At 32.8% G+C, this 21,513-nt stretch overlaps 1 protein-coding gene across 1 annotated transcript in view; it reads left to right on the forward strand.

Moving 5' to 3' along the window:
• Dscam3 (Down syndrome cell adhesion molecule 3) overlaps nucleotides 1-21,513 on the forward strand; it is a 295,926-nt gene that overhangs the window by 214,022 nt on the left and 60,391 nt on the right. The window contains exons 4-5 of the mRNA XM_012286811.2: nucleotides 7,447-7,633; nucleotides 20,053-20,195. Coding sequence (XP_012142201.2) covers nucleotides 7,447-7,633; nucleotides 20,053-20,195 — 330 coding nt within the window. The remainder of the gene's footprint in view (nucleotides 1-7,446; nucleotides 7,634-20,052; nucleotides 20,196-21,513) is intronic.

Consider the following 21,513-nt stretch of genomic DNA (forward strand, 5'->3'; position numbering starts at 1 on the left):
TATCGAGTTTTCGAATACTGAAATTTTTATTTCCTAGCACTATCAAATCTAAAAGTCCCTAGATCCAAATATTCCTAGAACTCACAATTCTATTATCAAGTTCCCAAATACTGAAATTTTTAGTTCCCAACACCACCATATATAAAAGTCTCTAAATCCTAAACTCCCTGCTTCCAAAAATCCCCAGATCTCAAAATCACTATATCAATGTACCAATATAACAGAAGTTAAATGCACACTTTTGAATCGAAAATAAAGTAAAAAAATAAATAAACACTAAAGTCAATACAATGTCCAATGAAGTACAAAGTGAATATATTATTCGGAATCAAGAATGGTGAAACAAAAGCAACATTTCTTCGACAATTTCTTGGCTCGACATTCATGCATGAAAATATGCAAATATTCTCATTGTTTCTCGCAGACAGCGTCAAAACCGAAACCGAGAGAAAAAAGAAATTGTATCGTCTACTATGGAGAGCACGTTGATTTGTTCCCCGGCGTTTTTATGCATCCTCGTAGAACTCGTCGCGCGTCAAAGACGAGCCACGTCGCGCACAGTTGCGCACGGGTCTCGTTGCGCAGATTTCACGCTTGAAATTCTACGGCGGTCGAACAAAGCCTGACACGACGATGCCCGCGTTAATTTATATCCCCTATACAATAACGCGATCAATTTATTCGTTACAACGAATGCGTATTATCGTTGATTTATCGCCACGGCATTATTTCAAACTGGACACCGTCTGAAAGGCGGCCACGGATTTCACTTCCGGTGCAAATGAAAAATTCCTATGGGTTATCGATTCTGTGCCACCGGGTAACGAGTTAAAGTAACGCTTTGTTGCATATTTTATCAAATTATCGGCCATTGTGATTCCGCGTCTCTACCGACGGATTATCGGATCCGTTTGCTAAATTTTTAAATTGCCTTGCAGCAAAAAATTTGTGATAAGAAATGTTGGAAACTTGAAATAAATTGTTTTATATGTCGTTTAAATTGTTTAAATGTATGCTCTGTTTTATAAATGTATTTTTACAAACAGAAAGAACAAGATATATTTTATGTGATTTATTTTGTGTTTATTGAAGTACAAGAACTTTATCGAAGATTAAAAATATGCAGATGTAGTTCTACGAATTTTATGATGCATATTTATATTATAGAACGTACAAATAATAGATTGTATTTATTATAAAATATTATTGTCATATGCAAGTAAAAAAGAATATAGAATTGGAACATAACCTCGCACATTACATCAATTCCTCTAATAAATTGTTTATAAAATAAAACTAAAAATTCTCATTTTCAATAGAAATATCTGACTTAACAATCAACCGTTCCAGAACTAAAAATTGTTTGAAATAATTGGAAAATTCTTTCTTCTTCGTAAATCGTCGATCGACAAAATGGCGACGTTTCAAGAACCTATTAAAAAATGTTTTAACATGAAATTAATTAAATCGAGTAAATTACCAGACTTGAGGAGAATATAAGAATAAATAAGATAAATATGTGCGTAGCTTGATTATTGGTAAGTTTTGAGTGGAAAGGTTTGAGGGTTGAAAATTTGGCGAATTCGTTATCGAAGCGACGGATCGGTTCGTCGATTCAATACGTGAATAATTTGTGTATCCGATTCGGTCTGTGAACCGAACAGCTGGCTACGTCTTCCAAATAATCTGATCAATAATCTGCACCCCACCTGCCCATCGAATCAACGCTGGCCATCGCGCAGACCAATTTCCAAAGGTTTCTACGTCGAATTTTGTCGGATCACCTCGTGGATTTATACGTTCTCGTTTTACGAGCGACATTAATTATTTCCGAATCGATTGACACCTGTCCGCGTGAATAATTAATAAGGTCGATCAATTTTTTTTTTACGAAATGCACCGTAATTTACAGATATCGAGAATTACAAAGTACTACACCGATATAATGATAAAATACTACCCTGTAAAATAACAAAACTGTAAAGTTGTTAAATAATAAAATGTTAAAACAGTGAGGTAATAAAATACTGACTTACTAAAATAATAAGATGAAATATTAAACCAGTAACGTAATAAAATAAAATAGTACAATTCCAAACTAATAAAATTATAAAATATTAAATCGAAAGAGTAATAAGATACTAACTCAGTATGGAAATAAAGTAACAGAATACCAGTAAAGTAATAGAATATCAACGCATTAAAGTAATAAAACGACAAAAATGCTGAACCGGTAAAATAATAAAATAATAAAAACAGTGAAGTAATAAAATACTAAAGCAGTAAAATAATAAAATAATGAGGTACTAATGTGGCAAAATAAAAAAATAATAAAGTAGTAAAATAATAAAATAATGAGGTACTAATGTGGCAAAATAAAAAAATAATAAAGTAGTAAGTTACAAAATAAAAAAATTAAAGTACTAAGACATAAAATGAAAAAATAATAAAGTACTAAATTACAAAATAAAAAAATAATAAAGCACTGAAACATAAAATAAAAAAATATATAAAAACAGTGAAGTAATAAAATACTACCCCAGTCAAGTAACAAAATAATAAAATACTGAACCAGTAATGTAATAAAATAATGAAGTACTAACGTGGCAAAATAAAAAAATAATAAAGTACTAAATTTCAAAATGAAAAAATAATAAAATACTAAAACATAAAATAGTAAAGTAGAAATAAAGAAAGAGAAAATAGTAGGATAATACGAAAGGGTTAGAAATAAAAAGCGAAGGAGAAATAGTTGGAACAACGTCGGAGTGAAAAGCGAATGGAAATAGGATGAAGGGTCGAAAAAAGGGAGGCATTGTAGATTGGATGGTGACAAGATGCGGTAAAATTGCAACTGTCGGATCTCACGTTCCACGGCCTCACGTGCCACCTACAGACACACGCTATTCCGTCAGATTTTGCGAGCTTGCGAATGAGCTTTTCCACGTAGTGTATCGATCGATCGATGGACTCGGCTGCGGGACGAGAATGTGCTCGTACTTTGACACGCAACCTCGACGATTGATGGAACGATGCCGTTTAACGTAATGTCGTTTTATTCGAGCTTTATTGGTTTTCCAAGCTCGCGCCGAGAAACAAACGCACCCTCCAAGGTTGATGCGGCAAAGTGAATGAAAGCGTCACGACGCTGGTCTCGCCGTTGCTTTCGAGGGGACGAACGCTTTCTTTCGCGAAAATATCGAGGGACCTCCCTTTTATCGGATTTACTTTTTCCCTCGACGCGTTATAATCAAACCATACTGCAAAGTAATATTTTCTGTCACTTCGTTTTCATATTTCATATTTTCGCTCTCAGGGAAAACTTTCTGAAATGTAAGTTCATTCGATATCAAAATAACTGTCGGAGGAAGTTGAAGTTCGTGTCAGGGATGATTAACCCCGTTGTTCAAACATCATTTTTCACTGAGTTTTCAATGTAACTTTAATTATAATTTGCATGTTCATACGAGATAAACATATTTTTGTTTTATACGTTTTAGCAAGTTAGATATGATGGTCGTTGATGGATGTTGCAAAATTCAGTTAAATTATTTGCGGTAAACGAGAGGAACTTCTGAGGGCTTTTAATGTGGAGAGAACGATGCAACAGATTAACCCTTGTCACACTTCGACAAGTCTGGCACGTCACTCAGCTGTAATTAACCTTACTGGAATTTTTAATACGCCTTGCAATTCAAGACTGAAGTTGATCTGAATGCAAAAATGACATCAAATTTCAAATTTCTTTACCTATTTTAATATCATAGCTGCGGTTAGTTGTGACGCACCTGACGCACACATATATCACAAGAGATTAAAACATCCTCTCACATGTGGACAAGTCTGACACATGACGCTCTTCAGCTGTAATTAACCTTACAATTTGGAGTTCAAGTTCTGAATACAAAACTGACATAATATTTCAAATTTCTTTACCTATTTTAATATTATAGCTGTGGTTAGTTGTGACGCACCTGACACACACATATCACAAGAGATTAAAAGATCCTCTCACATGTGGACAAGTCTGACACATGACATACTTCAACTGTAATTAACCTTACAATTTGGAGTTCAACTTCTGAATACAAAACTGACATAACATTTCAAATTTCTTTATCTATTTTAATATTATAGCTGTGGTTAGTTGTGACGCACCTGACACACATATCACAAGAGATTGAAAGATCCTCTCACATGTGGACAAGTCTAACACATGACGCACTTCAGCTGTAATTAACCTTACAATTTGGAGTTCAACTTCTGAATACAAAACTGACATAATATTTCAAATTTCTTTACCTATTTTAATATCATAGCTGTGGTTAGTTGTGACGCACCTGACACACACATATCACAAGAGATTAAAACATCCTCTCACATGTGGACAAGTCTAACACATGACGCTCTTCAGCTGTAATTAACCTTACAATTTGGAGTTCGACTTCTGAATACAAAACTGACATAACATTTCAAATTTCTTTATCTATTTTAATATTATAGCTGCGGTTAGTTGCGACGCACCTGACGCACACATGTATCACAAGAAATATATTCAAATTTATGTATTTGGTATTCGAGGAGTCGTAAATTTTGGAGTTTGAATCATTCTCCGATGTTGATACCCGACGAGCATACCATCCATTCGCCGGAACGCTAGCTTTCACGAAGAATAAAGTTTTCTGCGGATGTTACGTTTACGCAGGCGACCCCTCATCCTTATCTTCGTCCATTACCCCAACGACAACGTAGCCCCGTAGGGAGAAACGTTTTCACGGCTGTCTGCGTGTCGGCGAAAAACGCTGCTCTTTGCATTTTCCGCGTTGCCCGCCGCGAAACACGCTCGCTGAATTCCGCCCGCTTTTCTGCGCACTGTGCAACATCTCCAATCGTGATCGACCTGAAAACCGAACCGTTTCTCTACCCTCGATTCTCTTGATAAATTAATTTTCCTTCTCGTAACATTATTGTGAATTATAGAGAACATTTTTGTAGTTCATTTTTCGTACCATGTATTAATGTACGTAATGAATAGTAAAAATGATAAATAGTAAAAATGATGAATGTTAAAAATGTGCGATGAATGAGATAAATTGGACTTTATAATAAATGCAATATTAATGTCTATAATGAATAAAAAGATAAATTGAACATTTAAATAAGTACAATATTAATGTCCATAATGAATAATAAAGATAAATTGAACATTTAAATAAATACAATATTAATGACTATGGGGAACAATAAATATAAATTAAATATTACATTAAGTGTTATATAAACGTGCATAACGAAAGGTAAATTAAACATTATAATAAATGCAATATTAATGTCCATAATGAATAATAAAGATAAATTGAACATTTAAATAAATACAATATTAATGACTATGGGGAACAATAAATATAAATTAAATATTACATTAAGTGTTATATAAACGTGCATAACGAAAGGTAAATTAAACATTATAATAAATGCAATATTAATGTCCATAATGAATAATAAAGATAAATTGAACATTATAATACAATATCAATGAATATAACGAACAATAAAGACAAATTGAACATTATAACCTGAATAGTAATACAGAATTGAATTCGAAACGATTAAAAGCCGACGAAATTCATAAACGAATACGACAATTTAACATCGTACAAATAAAAGACATTACCGCGATTTTCTTCGAAATTACAATTATGAAGGTGATTTCGCGGAACGGTACTTTTTAAAACGTTCATCAAAAGCAGAAACGATGTCGAGCCGTTCGGTTGACGAGGATCGACCGATGGAAATGATTTCCGTCTAAATCGCCGGCCACTTCCGTCAGAGCTCTTTTTAATCCTCGGATTTTGAATTAAATATTTCAGCGGGACAGTGACGCGGTCGCTCGTTTCCCAGGCCGTTTAATCTCAGGCTGACCGTAGTGTCAAATCGATGTGGAATGTAGGTCGAATTCGGCTTACCCGAATTGATTTCTCCGGTTTCTGAATTATTGTTACTCGCGCTTCTGCTGAACTGTCGTTATTGCATTTTTACAAACAACCTTACTGAAAGTGTCCTTTCAAAACCTAACTCGTATTATCCTTTTAAAAAACCCATCTGATATTGTCTTTTAAAAAATCTAACTAGTATTGTCTTCTAAAAAACCTAACTGGTGCTGTCTTTTAAAAAGCCTAACTTGTACTGTCTTTTAAAAAACCTAACTAGTATTGTCTTCTAAAAAAACCTAACTGGTGCTGTCTTTTAAAAAACCTAACAGATATTGTCTTTTAAAAAACCTAACTTGTACTGTCTTTTAAAAAACCTAACTGGTATTGTCTTTTCAGAAAACCTAACTGATATTATCCTTTCAAAAAACCTAACTGATATTGTCCTTTCAAAAAACCTAACTGACATTGTCTGCCCAAGAAAGTTAATTAGTGTTATCTTTTTCAAAATGGTCAACTGATATCGTTTTTTCAAGAATGTTATCTAATAACGTCCTTTCAAAAAGCATAACTGGTATTGTCCTTTCAGGAAACCTAACTGGTATTGTCTGCCCAAGAAAGTTAATTAGTATTGTCTTTTTTAAAAGGTACAACTGATATTGTTTTTTCAAGAATGTTATCTAATAACGTCTTTACAAACAACCTAATGAAAATTGTCCTTTTAAGAAATCTAACTGGTATTGTTCTTTTAAGAAACCTAACTAGTATTGTCCTTTCAGAAAACCTAACTGATATTGTCTTCCCAAGAAAGTTAATTAATATTGTTTTTTCAAAAGGTTTAACTAACATTGTCTTTTTAAGAAAGCTAGCTAATAATGTCTTTACAAGCAACCTAACTAAACTTGTCCTTTCAAAAATCCTAGTTGGTATTGTCTTTTAAAAAACCTAACTGGTATTGTCTTTTAAAAAACCTAGCTGGTATTGTCTTTTAAAAAACCTAGCTGGTATTGTCTTTTAAAAAATCTAACTAATATCGTCTTCATAAGAAAATCAAACTAGTACTGTCTTTTGAAGAACATCTAGCTCTTATAGTCTTATCAATTGAGTCTATTGTTATGAAAAAGATAAAAGAATCATCCTGAACATACATGTATGTGGATTTGGAGGACAGCTAACTATGAACCTTCTTTCAGCAACTTTAATCAATATTTTCTTTAAAAAAATGAAACTAGTACTGTCTTTTGAAGAACATCTAGCTCTTATAGTCTTATCAATTGAGTCTATTGTTATGAAAAAGATAAAAGAATCATCCTGAACATACATGTATGTGGATTTGGAGGACAGCTAACTATGAACCTCCTTTCAGCAACTTTAATCAATACTGTCTTTAAAAGAATTAAATTAGTAGTCCTTTACGAAAGTGTCGAAAGGTAGAATCCTCTAAATAAACGTATGTGGATTTGTAGGACCACAGTATGAATCTCGTTAATTTCCCTATGCACTGTCTTGTTTCCAGCGTGCATTCTGGAAGTGGTGTTGGGTCAACAAGGTCCTGTGTTCGTTCTGGAGCCACCGAGTACCCTGGTCTTTTCAAATACCACAGGCTCACAGTTAAGCTGTTCCGCTCATGGGAGTCCAACACCACACGTCACCTGGATAACCAGTCCTGATCAGAGATCGGTGACCGCAGTTCCTGGACTTAGGTAAGACGATTCAAGTTAAATAGGATCAAAGTTGCATATCTGAATACCTCGGAACACGTAAGTTTGCTTTGGTGGAGGAATAGAAAATTTGACTGGATATATTGATAGAATAGAGAACTTTAGTGGTTTATTTGTGTATTAAAATAGAGATGTCAATTGGGAGATGGTTGGTGGATGGTAGTTGGTAGATGAGATTTTTAGAGGAGTTTGTTAGAGTCAGATATTGTTTTTAATCGGACAAAAAGTTTAACACTAGAACGGAAACAAAATTTGATGTTATGGAATGCGAAATCTGATACCAATCATTTTGACTTGATGGTAGCAGGTGAAGTAAGACTCCAAGTATGAAAAATGAAGAGTAACCAGTATGAGAGGCATCGATAAACATACATACACACTTACAATATTTTTAAATAATTTCTATCATTAAATTGCTACATCAATTAGAACAATTAGACAAGCAGAAAATATTGTTGAAGCAACTAATAAAACAGAAAAGCTTCTTACATCAATTATTAGAACAAGCAACAGTCTGCTGCAGCAACCAACAAAAGTTCCCGCCAAAATATGAAACGGAAACATTTTCCTAATCAATCAGTAAGTAAAAAGATTTGATAGGAGCATAAAACAGTAAAAAGTTTGCAAGAGGTACCAAAAGAGTAGAAGTATTTCCCACAGCAAGCAATGATGTGCAAGAAGATACACTTTGATAAGAAAGCTACCGGACGCGACAGGGCTTTCCATAATTCAGTTTCGGTTATTGTGCTCCGTTCGTAAGAGCCGGTTTTTCCGGCGGAAATACGCGACGCGATTCGTAAGAGAGTATCGCTGGATAGAAACGGGTAAAGCGGATTAACGTGTCCGGATTTCAAACTTTCTAGCCGCTGTAAATTGCGGAGTTCCGAACGCGTTGTTTTGTGAAGTAATGGAACTACGGATCCCAGTTCAACATAATTATACCTCAGCTTCGGAGGAACATCAATTTTTTTCTTGGAGGAGCTACGAACGTCTTTTGGGCATTGGATGATGGGGGTGGTAAAACTGTTGAAGGCGAGGAGATCCGTGGACGAATAGTGTCGTAATTAATTATATACAAAGCACAAAAACTATTTATTTAAGAACGATACAAAATACAATCAGAATAACGTGAGAAGAATAATGGAGAACAAAATTGAATCGAAACATGCGAACACAAGAAGGAACGAACAGTGATGATTAACATCGCTAGATGGAGACAAATGTTAATGCTAATTCGTGTATCGCTCTTATATCGCTTTTATCTCCAATAAAAACGTGTGAGGTAAAAGATGTGAAATGTTGAAGATGGAGAGTGGGAATTTGGGATGTGTGGGGATTTGGAATGTGTGGGATTTCGGATATGTGGGGTTTGGGATATGTGGGGAGTTGGGATATGTGGGAATTTGGGATGTGTGGGAATTTGGGAGATGTGGGAATTTGGGATATGTGGGAATTTGGGGTATGTGGGAATTGGGGATGTGGGGATTTGAAATATGTGGGGATTTGGGATATGTGGGAATTTGGGATATGTGGGAATTCGGGATGTGGGAATTTGGGATGTGGGGATTCGGTATGTGGGAATTGGGGATGTGGGGATTTGGGATATGTAGGGATTCGGTATGTGAGGAGTTCGGATATGTGGGAATTTGGGATGTGTGGGAATTTGGGATATGTGGGAATTGGGAATGTGGGGATTTGGGATATATGGAGATTTGGGATGTGTGGGGATTTGGGATATGTGGGAATTTGGGATATGTGGAATTTGGGATATGTGGAAATTGGTGTATGTGGAATTTGGGATATGTGGAATTTGGGATATGTGGAAATTGGTATATGTGGAATTTGGGATATGTGGAATAAGAGATATGTGGAATTTGGGATATGTAGAAATTGGGATATGTGGAATTTGGGATATGTGGAATTTAGCGTATGTGGGAATTGAGATATGTGGGAATTGGTATATGTGGGAAGTGGGATATGTGGGAATTTGGGATATGTGGGAATTTGGAATATGTGGGAATTCGGTATATGGGAATTCGGAATGTGGGGATTTGGGATATGTGGGAATTCTGGATGTAGCCATGATACTAAAATACTACTAAAATCAATAATAAAAAAACATTAAGAAAATCAATTACATGAAGTAATCAATATATAAGCATCATCTAAATACGAACTTTGTGAAAGAGTTACCGAATATCTTTTAAATTGAAAGGAAGCTAATCTTCTCGGAAGTTTGTCGTAAACGCGGTGATGGTTTGATCGGAAGTTTCGGGGATACAACGACCGCAACCCCGAGATCGCGTAAGATTCGTATTATATTGGAAGTTTGATGCTGTACTCTAGGCAATACCGTAACTGTGGCACCTGGGGAAACTATTTCCTCCCGGTAATTGAAATGTTCCTTATCCAATGGTCGTCTAGTAAGTTTGCTCGCCACCTAACATTTCGCTGTTAAACGAAAATTCACGTTCACGATCAATTATCAACCACGGCAACGTGTTGCCAACCGAAAGATCCTCTTATGCAACTTCTTGCTTGTCACATATACATATGAACATTTCTATGCACTATTCTATGCACTTTATTCAACATTTTTTATATTCAACAATTATTATTATTATATAATATACTCAGTTATGTTTCAAATAATTAATCAAGTTCTTAATTTAATTTTATAATATGTAACAATTCAAAGTTGAACTCTAATCATTACATTAACAACTATTGTGTAATTTAATTTCTAGTTAGAATTTCTTACAAAATGAATTGATATATTGATAATGATTAATCAAGTTCTTAATTTAATTTTATAATATGTAACAATTCAAAGTTGAACTCTAATCATTACATTAACAACTTTTATATAATTTAATTTCTAGTTAGAATTTCTTACAAAATGAATTGATATGCTGATAATGATTAATCAAGTTCTCAATTTAATTTTATAATATGTAACAATTCAAAGTTGAACTCTAATTATTATATTAACAACTATTTTGTAATTTAATTTCTAGTTAGAATTTCTTACAAAATGAATTGATATATTGATAATGATTAATCAAGTTCTTAATTTAATTTTACAATATGTAACAATTTAAAGTTGAACCTCAATCATTCAATTATTAAAATTCATTAAAAAATTAATTTTTGCTTAATTCAATAAATGATCAGTACATAAAGTTATAAATACAAGTACAAGCGATTGAAAAATTGAAATAAGAAATGATTAGTTGATTGAAGTTTGTAAGTTATTTGTGCACAAAGAATATCCCATTCGATATCAATAGCTGATAAATCAATAGCCATAGGTACTTCTCGATTTAATCGTTCCTGAAGGGTTTAAATGAACGGTAATTTCACCCTTTTCCCCTTCAGCCGTTTTCTATACGCTCAGACATCAATCGGTCCGATCAGAAAAGAGAAACAAGCATATTCTTGAAGTAGGAACTCGAGACCGACGGCGAGGGTTCAAAACCGCAAAGAAGTTGAAAAAATTGCAAGGTAAAGCAAACCCCTTTGGCCCGTTCATCCCCAAACAGATTCCCTTTTTACGTTCGATCTTCGTTTTCCATTCAACTATCGCATCCCATGAAACTCGTTGCCAGATATCCGGATTCTGATACATCGATCGATTAGGGGTGCTGGAAAACCCTCCAGGACCAGCTTTCGGTATACGAGACGAGCGGAAAGGATGTTGGTGGGAATTGGTTGGATAAAGTGAAACGAAATCGATAACAGTCTCGGCGAAGAATGAACGCAAATGAACGAGGATGTGGCGAGACTGCGGTAAATACACGCACAAACTGCTTAACGAGATTGACGTTCTACACTTTCTTCATTTTCAAGTTTTACACATTTTCGAAAAGTCCACCCTCACAAATTTTCCACTTATGCATTTCGTCTTCGTATTTTTCTGGTAAAACACGCACAAACTGCTTAAAGAGATTGACGTTCTACACTTTCTTCATTTTCAAGTTTTAGACATTTTCGAAAACTCCACTTTCACAAATTTAACAATTATCCACTTCGTTCTACACTTTCTTCCTCTTCAAATTTTACACATTTTCGAAAACTCCACTTTCACAAATTTAACAATTATCCACTTCGTTCTACACTTTCTTCCTCTTCAAATTTTACACATTTTCGAAAACTCCACTTTCACAAATTTAACAATTATCCACTTCGTTCTACACTTTCTTCCTCTTCAAATTTTACACATTTTCGAAAACTCCACTTTCACAAATTTAACAATTATCCACTTCGTCTTCGCATTCTCCAGTTTTCTTAATTTGCATGTTTTGAAATATACAAATTTATTAATTTATTATCTTATCGAGTCCTAACTTGAATTTCTCGGTTGTTCAACTTCCTCAAGTTCTAATTTAGCACCTTCCCGAACATTGAAACTTACATTCATATTTCTGAATATGAAAAATAGTCAGCTCACAGCCTTTTTAACACTAAAACTATCAAATGATCGCTCTGTTACCGTGAAAGACCGAAATCTGGTGAATGTCGACATTCACATAGTCGCTTGGTGTATGTCCGAAATATTTGCTAAATACCCTTATTTCTGACTTACACCGGTAAATGTCGACATTCGCCATGCACTAATGGTGAACGTTGAACATGTCGGAGATTTATATTTTCTTTTCCGTAATTCAGTCGCTATAAAACGTCACAAGGGTGACGTAACTTTTTCGCCTCTCTTTCTGAGAGGAGAGACCAAGAATTTAAAACACATAGTACATTCTAAGCATACGTGTTCTTCCTCCGTGGCCTATTCTGGCGTGAGTTTCATATAGTATACTGAACAATTCTTCATTGGTAACATAATACTGTATATTCGTTTCCCCTGATTTTAATGGTACAATTAATTTCCTTTCATCGTTCATTTTTAAAACGTCAAAACGTTTTAATCGTCTGTAATCCAAAGGTGTTGCACTTAGTTTTAGCAGAAACCACTTCGGAAAGTATTTCAGAGTACTTTTCTTGAGAAAAATAAAAACAATTGTCTTCTCGTTTACCCGCAATTAATGCATTTAACTTTTCAAGAAGAAGATCACGATTTACTGCAGTATCCATTCAGTATAAATTACGGTATTGGAAAAAAAATGAAGAAAACGTTGCTCGCATTATCAAAGCTTGCGTAAGATTGACAAAGCTGACTGACTCCCAGCAGAACACAGGATTTGGCGGGAGAGGGCCAGTCGCTTCTTTGTCGTATAAATAAATAACCCTATTTTATAATCAACATTTATAGTTAAAAATAGCTCTGCCTTTCTAAAGACTTCTTTCATTTTATTTTTACATTTAAAGTGATCCTCACAATATTAATTCATGTTAACCTAACTTTGCAAATGGCGTCCAAATTATGAATCTTAATAATACATTTTACGACCCCTTATTTTAAATTTACTTTTAAATTACATATCAGAATATTCGAAGTAATATTTAAAAATAATACCTGAAATAAGATCCTCGACATATATGTCGACATTCACCGGTGAATGTCGATATTCTCTAATTTCGGCCTTTCACGGTAACAGCTCTACAAGTTTCTAATTATAAGATGCACATCTGCACATCAGATTATAAGATGCACATCATTTTGTTAAAGTATATTCCTTGAAATCCTCATTGATTCTCATCAAGATAAAGAATAAATGTGTGTACTAATGTATGTTTCGTCGTTTGTTTATTTATTTTTTAACTTCATTTTTAACTTCAAATTAAGTACACATCATATGCCGGTAGGTTTAGCGTTAAATCATCAAATACGCGAATTTTTAAATTTTCACTTACTGTAATCTCAAAACATAGAGATTCGTCCGATATCCAAAATTCCAAAATATGGAAAAAGTGTCAAGTTCGAGAGTACAGGGGAGCTTCAATTTACCAATCAAGGTTTGATCGAACACAGCAGCGAAGTTAGTACATGTGTACATCCTGTTTCTGATGTGTGTCTGTACGCGTGTCTGGCCAGGATGAACGGCTATCACGCGGCAGGAAATTAAACGTAAAACCCTGAAAAATTGAAAACTCGTGGAACCGGAAGCAGACGTCCCTCTACCCATGCCGATTAACCGCGCCAGAGGAATTAGATGAAAGACCGCGAATCACTTTTACGTTCGAAATGACGTTGAAATAATTTATTCCTTTTATTTTTAATTAACACCATATTTTTCACGCGTTACGTGCATATGGTGCTATTTGAGCTTTATAACTTTCAACTACAAATTTATGTTGATTGATTTGAAAATTGCAATTGTGGATTTCTGAAATTTAGAACTTGAAAGCACAAATTTGGAAAATATAGGATTTCGGATATTGAGTTTCTCAAATTTGGAATTTGAAAGCTTGATTTTCATAATTTCTGCTTGCAAGCTCGAGTGCGACATTTTTTCCTGAGTTTGCAAGCTCGAGTTTCAAATTTTTTCTCAGCTTGCGAGCTCGAATTTCAAATTTTCCTGAGCTTGCAAGCTCGAGTTTCAAATTTTTTTCTCAGCTTGCGAGCTCGAATTTCAAATTTTCCTGAGCTTGCAAGCTCGAGTTTCAAATTTTTTCTCAGCTTGCGAGCTCGAATTTCAAATTTCCCTGAGCTTGCAAGCTCGAGTTTCAAGTTTTCCCTGAGCTTTCAAGCTCGAGTTTCAAATTTTCCCTGAGCTTGCAAGCTCGAGTTTCAAATTTTGCCTGAACTTTTAAGCTCGAGTTTGAAAAATTATGATTTTGAAAGCTCACATTCCAGGAATTACGAATTTACCAGCTCAGATTACAAAAAACGTAAAAATCCACAGCTCAGATTACAAAAAACGTAAAAATCCACAGCTCAAATTCCAATACTGGAATTTCGAAAGCTCAAATTTCGCAAACTTTGAATTCGAAACCTCGCATTACAAAAATTTCGATCTCGAAAGTTCAACTTTTAAAAATTAAAAATTTGTTATGAGATAAAAATGTAGAATTCCAAAGCTCAAATCCAAAAATTGAAAAATTCAAAAGCTCAAATATCAAAATGTAAATCATCCAAATTGAATTACCTTTACGATTCGAAATCTAAACCAAAATTTTCCCAACAGCTCCAATTTCAATCATCGTGTTTCACGTTTGAATATCATATTTTATTCGCGAAAAGGATTCGGCCGAAATTCGCGCGATGCGTTTCGCGTTTAACTAAGAATCGATACGTCATTTCATTCATTAGGAGTTTCGACAGAAAGCAGAAACATTGGTGAACGCAAACGCGAAAGCTCATTGGATCGTGCAGCGTATCGAGCATTTTCAATCCGGTGCCACTGTTCGAAACTTCTCCCCGGCGGAAGTTTATTCACGAGCAGCCGATTTTACTATCAATTAGCGAATTTAAAACGAGCCAGGGATATCCAGCGTCGAACGCATTAAACGTTCATGTAAATCATTCTCGTCGGTAAACATCGGCGCATCGTTTAATCCCGCCTGATATTTATTATACGCACGGGGAAATTTGCGCGATATCGCGACGATCGATATAATCGAAACCGAAAATTATGCGAGCGAAATTTTCGATATCGTGTTACCGCCTACGTTGCGTGTCTGTCGTCTATCTCTGTCTAGGTGTTACTCATTTTGTAATTATTCATTATTCACGCTGGTATCACTTTCGCGTACCGTGGCTTAAATCCTACATAATTAACGCAGAAATTGAGGTTATGGGGTGAATCGGTAATTTACCCCGATGAACGTTTTAATTTTCGAAATTGTAATTTCGGTGCTTGCGTTTTGGCAATTTAAACGTGGTGCTGGATTAAAGTCTTTTTAATTTGAAAGCTCAAATTTAGAAAATTGAAGTCTAACAGTGTTAATTTTAATCAGTCGAACTTGCAAGCTCAGATGTTGAAAATTTAAGTTTGAAAAAATAATTGTTACGCAAATTTGTGTTTGTAAGCTAAAATTTAGCAAATTTGAACTTCATGGTACAAATTTTAATAATTCAAACTTGCAAGCGTAGATGTTGAAAATTTAAGTTCGAAAGCTCAAATATTATGAGAATTTAAATTGGAAAGCTCAGATCTTGAAAATTTAAGCTTGAAAAAATAATAATTATGCAAATTTCTGTTTGTAAGTTAAAATTTAGCAAATTTGAACTCCAGAGTACAAATTTTAATAATTCAAACTTGCAAGCGCAGATGTTGAAAATTTAAGTTCGAAAGCTCAAATATTATGAGAATTTAAGTTTGAAAGCTCAGATCTTGAAAATTCAAACTTGAAAGAATAATAGTTATGAAAGTTTCGATTTATAAGCTGAATTTTAGCAAATTTGAACCTCAGAGTACAAATTTTAATAATTCAAGCTCGCAAGCGCAGATGTTGAAAATTTAAGTTCGAAAGCTCAAATATTATGAGAATTTAAATTGGAAAGCTCAGATCTTGAAAATTCAAACTTGAAAGAATAATAATTATGCAAATTTCTGTTTGTAAGCTAAAATTTAGCAAATTTGAACTCCAGAGTACAAATTTTAATAATTCAAACTTGCAAGCGTAGATGTTGAAAATTTAATTTCGAAAGCTCAAATATTATGAGAATTTAAGTTTGAAAGCTCAGATCTTGAAAATTCAAACTTCAAAGAATAATAGTTATGAAAGTTTCGATTTATAAGCTGAATTTTAGCAAATTTGAACCTCAGAGTACAAATTTTAATAATTCAAGCTCGCAAGCGCAGATGTTGAAAATTTAAGTTCGAAAGCTCAAATATTATGAGAATTTAAGTTTGGAAGCTCAGATCTTGAAAATTCAAACTTGAAGGAATAATAATTATGAAAATTTCTGTTTGTAAGCTAAAATTTAGTAAATTTGGACTCCAGAGTACAAATTTTAATAATTCAAGCTCGCAAGCTCAGATGTTGAAAATTTAAGTTCGAAAGCTCAAATATTATGAGAATTTAAATTTGGAAGCTCAGATCTTGAAAATTTAAGCTTGAAAGAATAATAATTATGCAAATTTCTGTTTGTAAGCTAAAATTTAGCAAATTTGAACCTCAGAGTACAAATTTTAATAATTCAAGCTCGCAAGCTCAGATGTCGAAAATTTAAGTTCGAAAGCTCAAATATTATGAGAATTTAAACTTGAAAATTTAATCTTTGCAGTAAAAGTATCATAAAAATTTAAATTCAAAGGTATAATTTTTGAAAATTAAAGCTTGAGTGGTGCATTGATGGTAATTAATTTATGCAGATGATGTAAGGGGAAGGTTTAATTAGACACAGAGTCTTGGTTTTGCAATTACGTGTTTAATTATATCAGTTGACGAATCACGTAATTTACGCCAATCCGTAGCACAATCAGGTGTCACTTGTCCTATCAGACATGACGTTGTTGCGCTTATCTCGAATAGATCCATATATGTTCTACTGATGCAACATGACCATATTCTCCTCCCTAATTACTGTACTCAGGTATTCTACTTCAAATTTTGGTATTTGGAAAATTGAAAATTTTAGAATTTGGATATTCGGAAATTTGGGAATTTTAAAATCTTGGAATTTGGTGAATTTTAAAATTTGGAAATGTTGGAATTTGAAAAATTTAGAATTTGGAAATTTTGGACTTTGGAAATTTTGGACTTTGGAAATTTTGGATTTTGGAAAATTTTGAACTTGAAAATTTTAGAATTTGGGAAATGTGGGAATCTGGAAAATTTGGAATTTGGAAAATTTTGAACTTGGAAATTTTAGAATTTGGTAGATGTGGGAATTTGGAAAATTTGGAATTTGGAAATTTTGGACTTTGGAAAATTTTGGACTTGGAAATTTTAAAATTTGGGAAATGTGGGAATCTGGAAAATTTGGAATTTGGAAAATTTGGAATTTGGAAATTTTGGACTTTGGAAAATTTGGAATTTGGAAATTTTGGACTTTGGAAAATTTGGAATTTGGAAAATGTAGAATTTGGAAATATTGGAATTTGGAAATATTGGAATTTGGAAATATTGGAATTTGGAAATATTGGAATTTGGAAATTTTGGACTTTGGAAAATTTTGAACTTGGAAATTTTAGAATTTGGAAAATTTGGAATTTAGAAAATTTGAAATTTAGAGAAATTAAAAATTTGGAATTTAAAGAATGCAAAACTAGAAATCCAAAAAGAAACCTTCAAACACAAAAATTTGAAAATCCAAAAGGAATAATCCCCCAAGAAATTTTGTCCGCCTCCACCCCTGTTAATGACCAAAATCCAATTCTCCGTAATCCCATCAACGAAACGTTTTACAAAACGATGTAATCAGTATCGTTCGCGTTAATCCCTTGAAACTTCTTCAATCCCGTAAGCTTGACTATAATGATCCGCACTCTGGAGCTAGGACACTTAGCAAGGTAAATACGATTTGCCTCGCGTTATTTCGCGCTGAAATTACAACGCGTCTGGTGCAAGACAAATTTGTCCCTACCGATCGACTCGTAACTGTACTTCCGTAGTAACGTAAAGATAACACCATACGAAGGTTACAGTCGTAAGAAATAGCTAGTATGCGATATAAGAAACGGGACCATGCGGTGTATGTATAAATCGGCTCTTAAGCTGGGGTTCTTAAGACTTGATGATCATACTTCGTCAGAATAACATATCATACATGTGTCATATTATATTATACATATACTATGTTATAATATTGTTTAGGCCCGCTATTAAATTTTAGAATTTAGTTCCATAGCGAAGGGTCAGACCTTCGGTTAATTTCTTTACCTATATCAGCAATAACACCCAAGGAGTCGTTACATTGTATCGAGTATTTTAGTTTATTGCCTTACATCTGATTGCCAGAACTCCAAAATTCCAAATTTTCAAATTTTTAATTTTTCTAAATTCCAAATTTTTCAAGTTCCAAATTTTCCAAATTCCAAAATTTCCAAATTCCAAGTTTTCCAAATTCCAAATTTTCCAAATTCCCATATTTCCCAAATTCTAAAATTTCCAAGTTCAAAATTTTCCAAAGTCCAAAATTTCCAAATTCCAATATTTCTAAATTCTAAATTTTCCAAATTCCAAATTTTTCCAAATTCCAAATTTTCCAAATTCCAAATTTTTCAAATTCCAAATTTTCCAAATTCCCATATTTCCCAAATTCTAAAATTTCCAAGTTCAAAATTTTCCAAAGTCCAAAATTTCCAAATTCCAAATTTTTCAAATTCCAAATTTTCCAAATTCCCATATTTCCCAAATTCTAAAATTTCCAAGTTCAAAATTTTCCAAAGTCCAAAATTTCCAAATTCCAATATTTTTAAATTCTAAATTTTCCAAATTCCCATATTTCCCAAATTCTAAAATTTCCAAGTTCAAAATTTCCAAATTCCAATATTTCCAGCTTAACAGTAGAGTACAAATATAATATTAATTACATATTAAAATGCAATTTTATATTATACTATTATACATATACTATGTTATAATGTAATATTAATTACATATTAAAATACAATATTATGTAATATATTATATTACAACACATAACACACTGAGATGTTAAGGTCCCAGCTACCAAGAAATACTATTACTCAACATTCTATCTTGAAAAAATTATAAATAGATCTCAAAAAAAATTATTAAGCTTGCATGAAGCTTGCTGAAACAACTAATTTCAGTATGTAAAATTAATGTCAAAATTATTTAAGGAGTCGAAGAATCAAAGATCCTAGAAACACTTGAACTTTCGACTTCGTGGTAATCGCGTATGACGAGTCTGGCCGAAACTACCGAATGGTTTGACCCCATCCAACAATCAATACTTTCAACCAGACAATTTTAGAACTTTCTGACGCGATACTTGAATCTTTTAAGACAACTTTTAGTTGTTCTGTACTTATCGATTTTCTACGGGTCTTGAATCTTTGGGTTGTACTGAGTTATCAGGATTTTACGGTCTTCTATACTGAAAGTACACATACACACATATGTATGTATGTACATATACATATGTATGTGTATGTATGTTCAAATAAAAAAATATATTATATAAACATTGTCTTTAAACAAGTATTAAAACATTGTAATAACAATACGACATGAAAAGATTTGAGAATTTCAATTTCACAAATTTGCAAATTAAAATCTGCATTTTAATTACGAACTTAAAAGCCACTCACAACAGTTACAAATACATGAAAGTTAGAAATTTGGAAAATTGAAAATTTGCTAAAATTCTGAAGTTTGCCTCCCTCAGAGGTAAATTTCAAAAATTCAGGTAACACATTTAGTAACAATAAAGAGAAATAAAATTTGTTTTAAGTGAACTTGTGTGCGTCTCACTCACAAAAGGGTGAGAAAAAAGTTGTACGACTTACCCAGAAGAAATGGTAATATTAATGACGTAAGGGCACGCACATATTAAAATTTAATTCCTCTTTTTTTCTATGCTGTTTCAGACAGTTGCTCGGAAATGGCACCCTCTACTTCCCACCCTTTTTGGCGCAGGATTTTCGCGCGGAAGTTCATAACGCGAGATACAGGTGTCGTGCAACCAGTTCTGTGGGTTCGGTGCTTTCTCGCGAAGTTACGCTTCGTGCTGGTGAGTTTGCTATTATTTTATTATAATAGTATTTAACCTATGTAACACATTCTACATTAAAGTTATGATGCTTCAAATTTTGACGAAGTTCAGAATCTTAGCTAGAACCTTTACGAGAGTTACGCTAATTTTGAGGCACCCTGTATGTCAGCCATTTTGATTTCGATTTATAGCAATTAAAGTTTTGTTTGCACATTTAACGTTTTGTTTAACTTTTAAAATTCGAAGTTATATTTTCTACAAGATTATTCTCGTGGATGTAAAGTTGATCGATTTTAATGTATGGGTTGTAAAATAATATTAAATTAATGTAAATAATAATAATATGAAGTCATATCGAAATATATATTGGTTGAAATAATGATATGTGAAGGTTATATGCAAAAATTATTATATGTAGAGGTTATATTAAAATACAGAATAAATATAGTAGTATACAGTGGTTAAATTAAATTAAAATTACTGTAAAATATAATAAACAATGTAGAGGTTAGGTTAGGTTAGGCTATATGCAAAAATAAATATATGTAGAGGTTATATTAAAATACAGAATAAATGTAATATTATGCAGTGGTTAAATTAAATTAAAATTACTGTGAAATATAATAAACAATGTAGAGGTTAGGTTAGGTTACGTTATATGCAAAAATAAATATATGTAGAAGTTATATTAAAATACAGAATAAATATAATAGTATACAGTGGTTAAATTAAATTAAAATTACTGTGAAATATAATAAACAATGTAGAGGTTAGGTTAGGTTAGGTTATATGCAAAAATAAATATATGTAGAAGTTATATTAAAATACAGAATAAATATAATAGTATACAGTGGTTAAATTAAATTAAAATTACTATGAAATATAATAAACAATGTAGAAGTTAGATTAGGTTAGGTTATATGCAAAAATAAATATATGTAGAGGTTATATTAAAATACAGAATAAATATAATAGTATACAGTGATTAAATTAAAGTAAAATTACTATGAAATATAATAAACAATGTAGAGGTTAGGTTAGGTTAGGCTATATGCAAAAATAAATATATGTAGAGGTTACATTAAAATACAGAATAAATATAATAGTATACAGTGGTTAAATTAAATTAAAATTACTGTGAAATATAATAAACAATGTAGAAGTTAGGTTAGAATTCATGAAAATACCAAAAAATGTACATAAAAAGCTAAGTATACATATAATAAATATAGAAAAGTTAATACTGACCACGCAGTACATTTACAACCCCCAAAATTAAAGTAAAATTTCACACAAAGTAAATTCGCAATATCGCAAACGAATGAAATAAATTTAT

Source organism: Megachile rotundata, chromosome 4 (genome assembly GCF_050947335.1).
Source record: "Megachile rotundata isolate GNS110a chromosome 4, iyMegRotu1, whole genome shotgun sequence".
Lineage (NCBI taxonomy): Eukaryota > Metazoa > Arthropoda > Insecta > Hymenoptera > Megachilidae > Megachile > Megachile rotundata.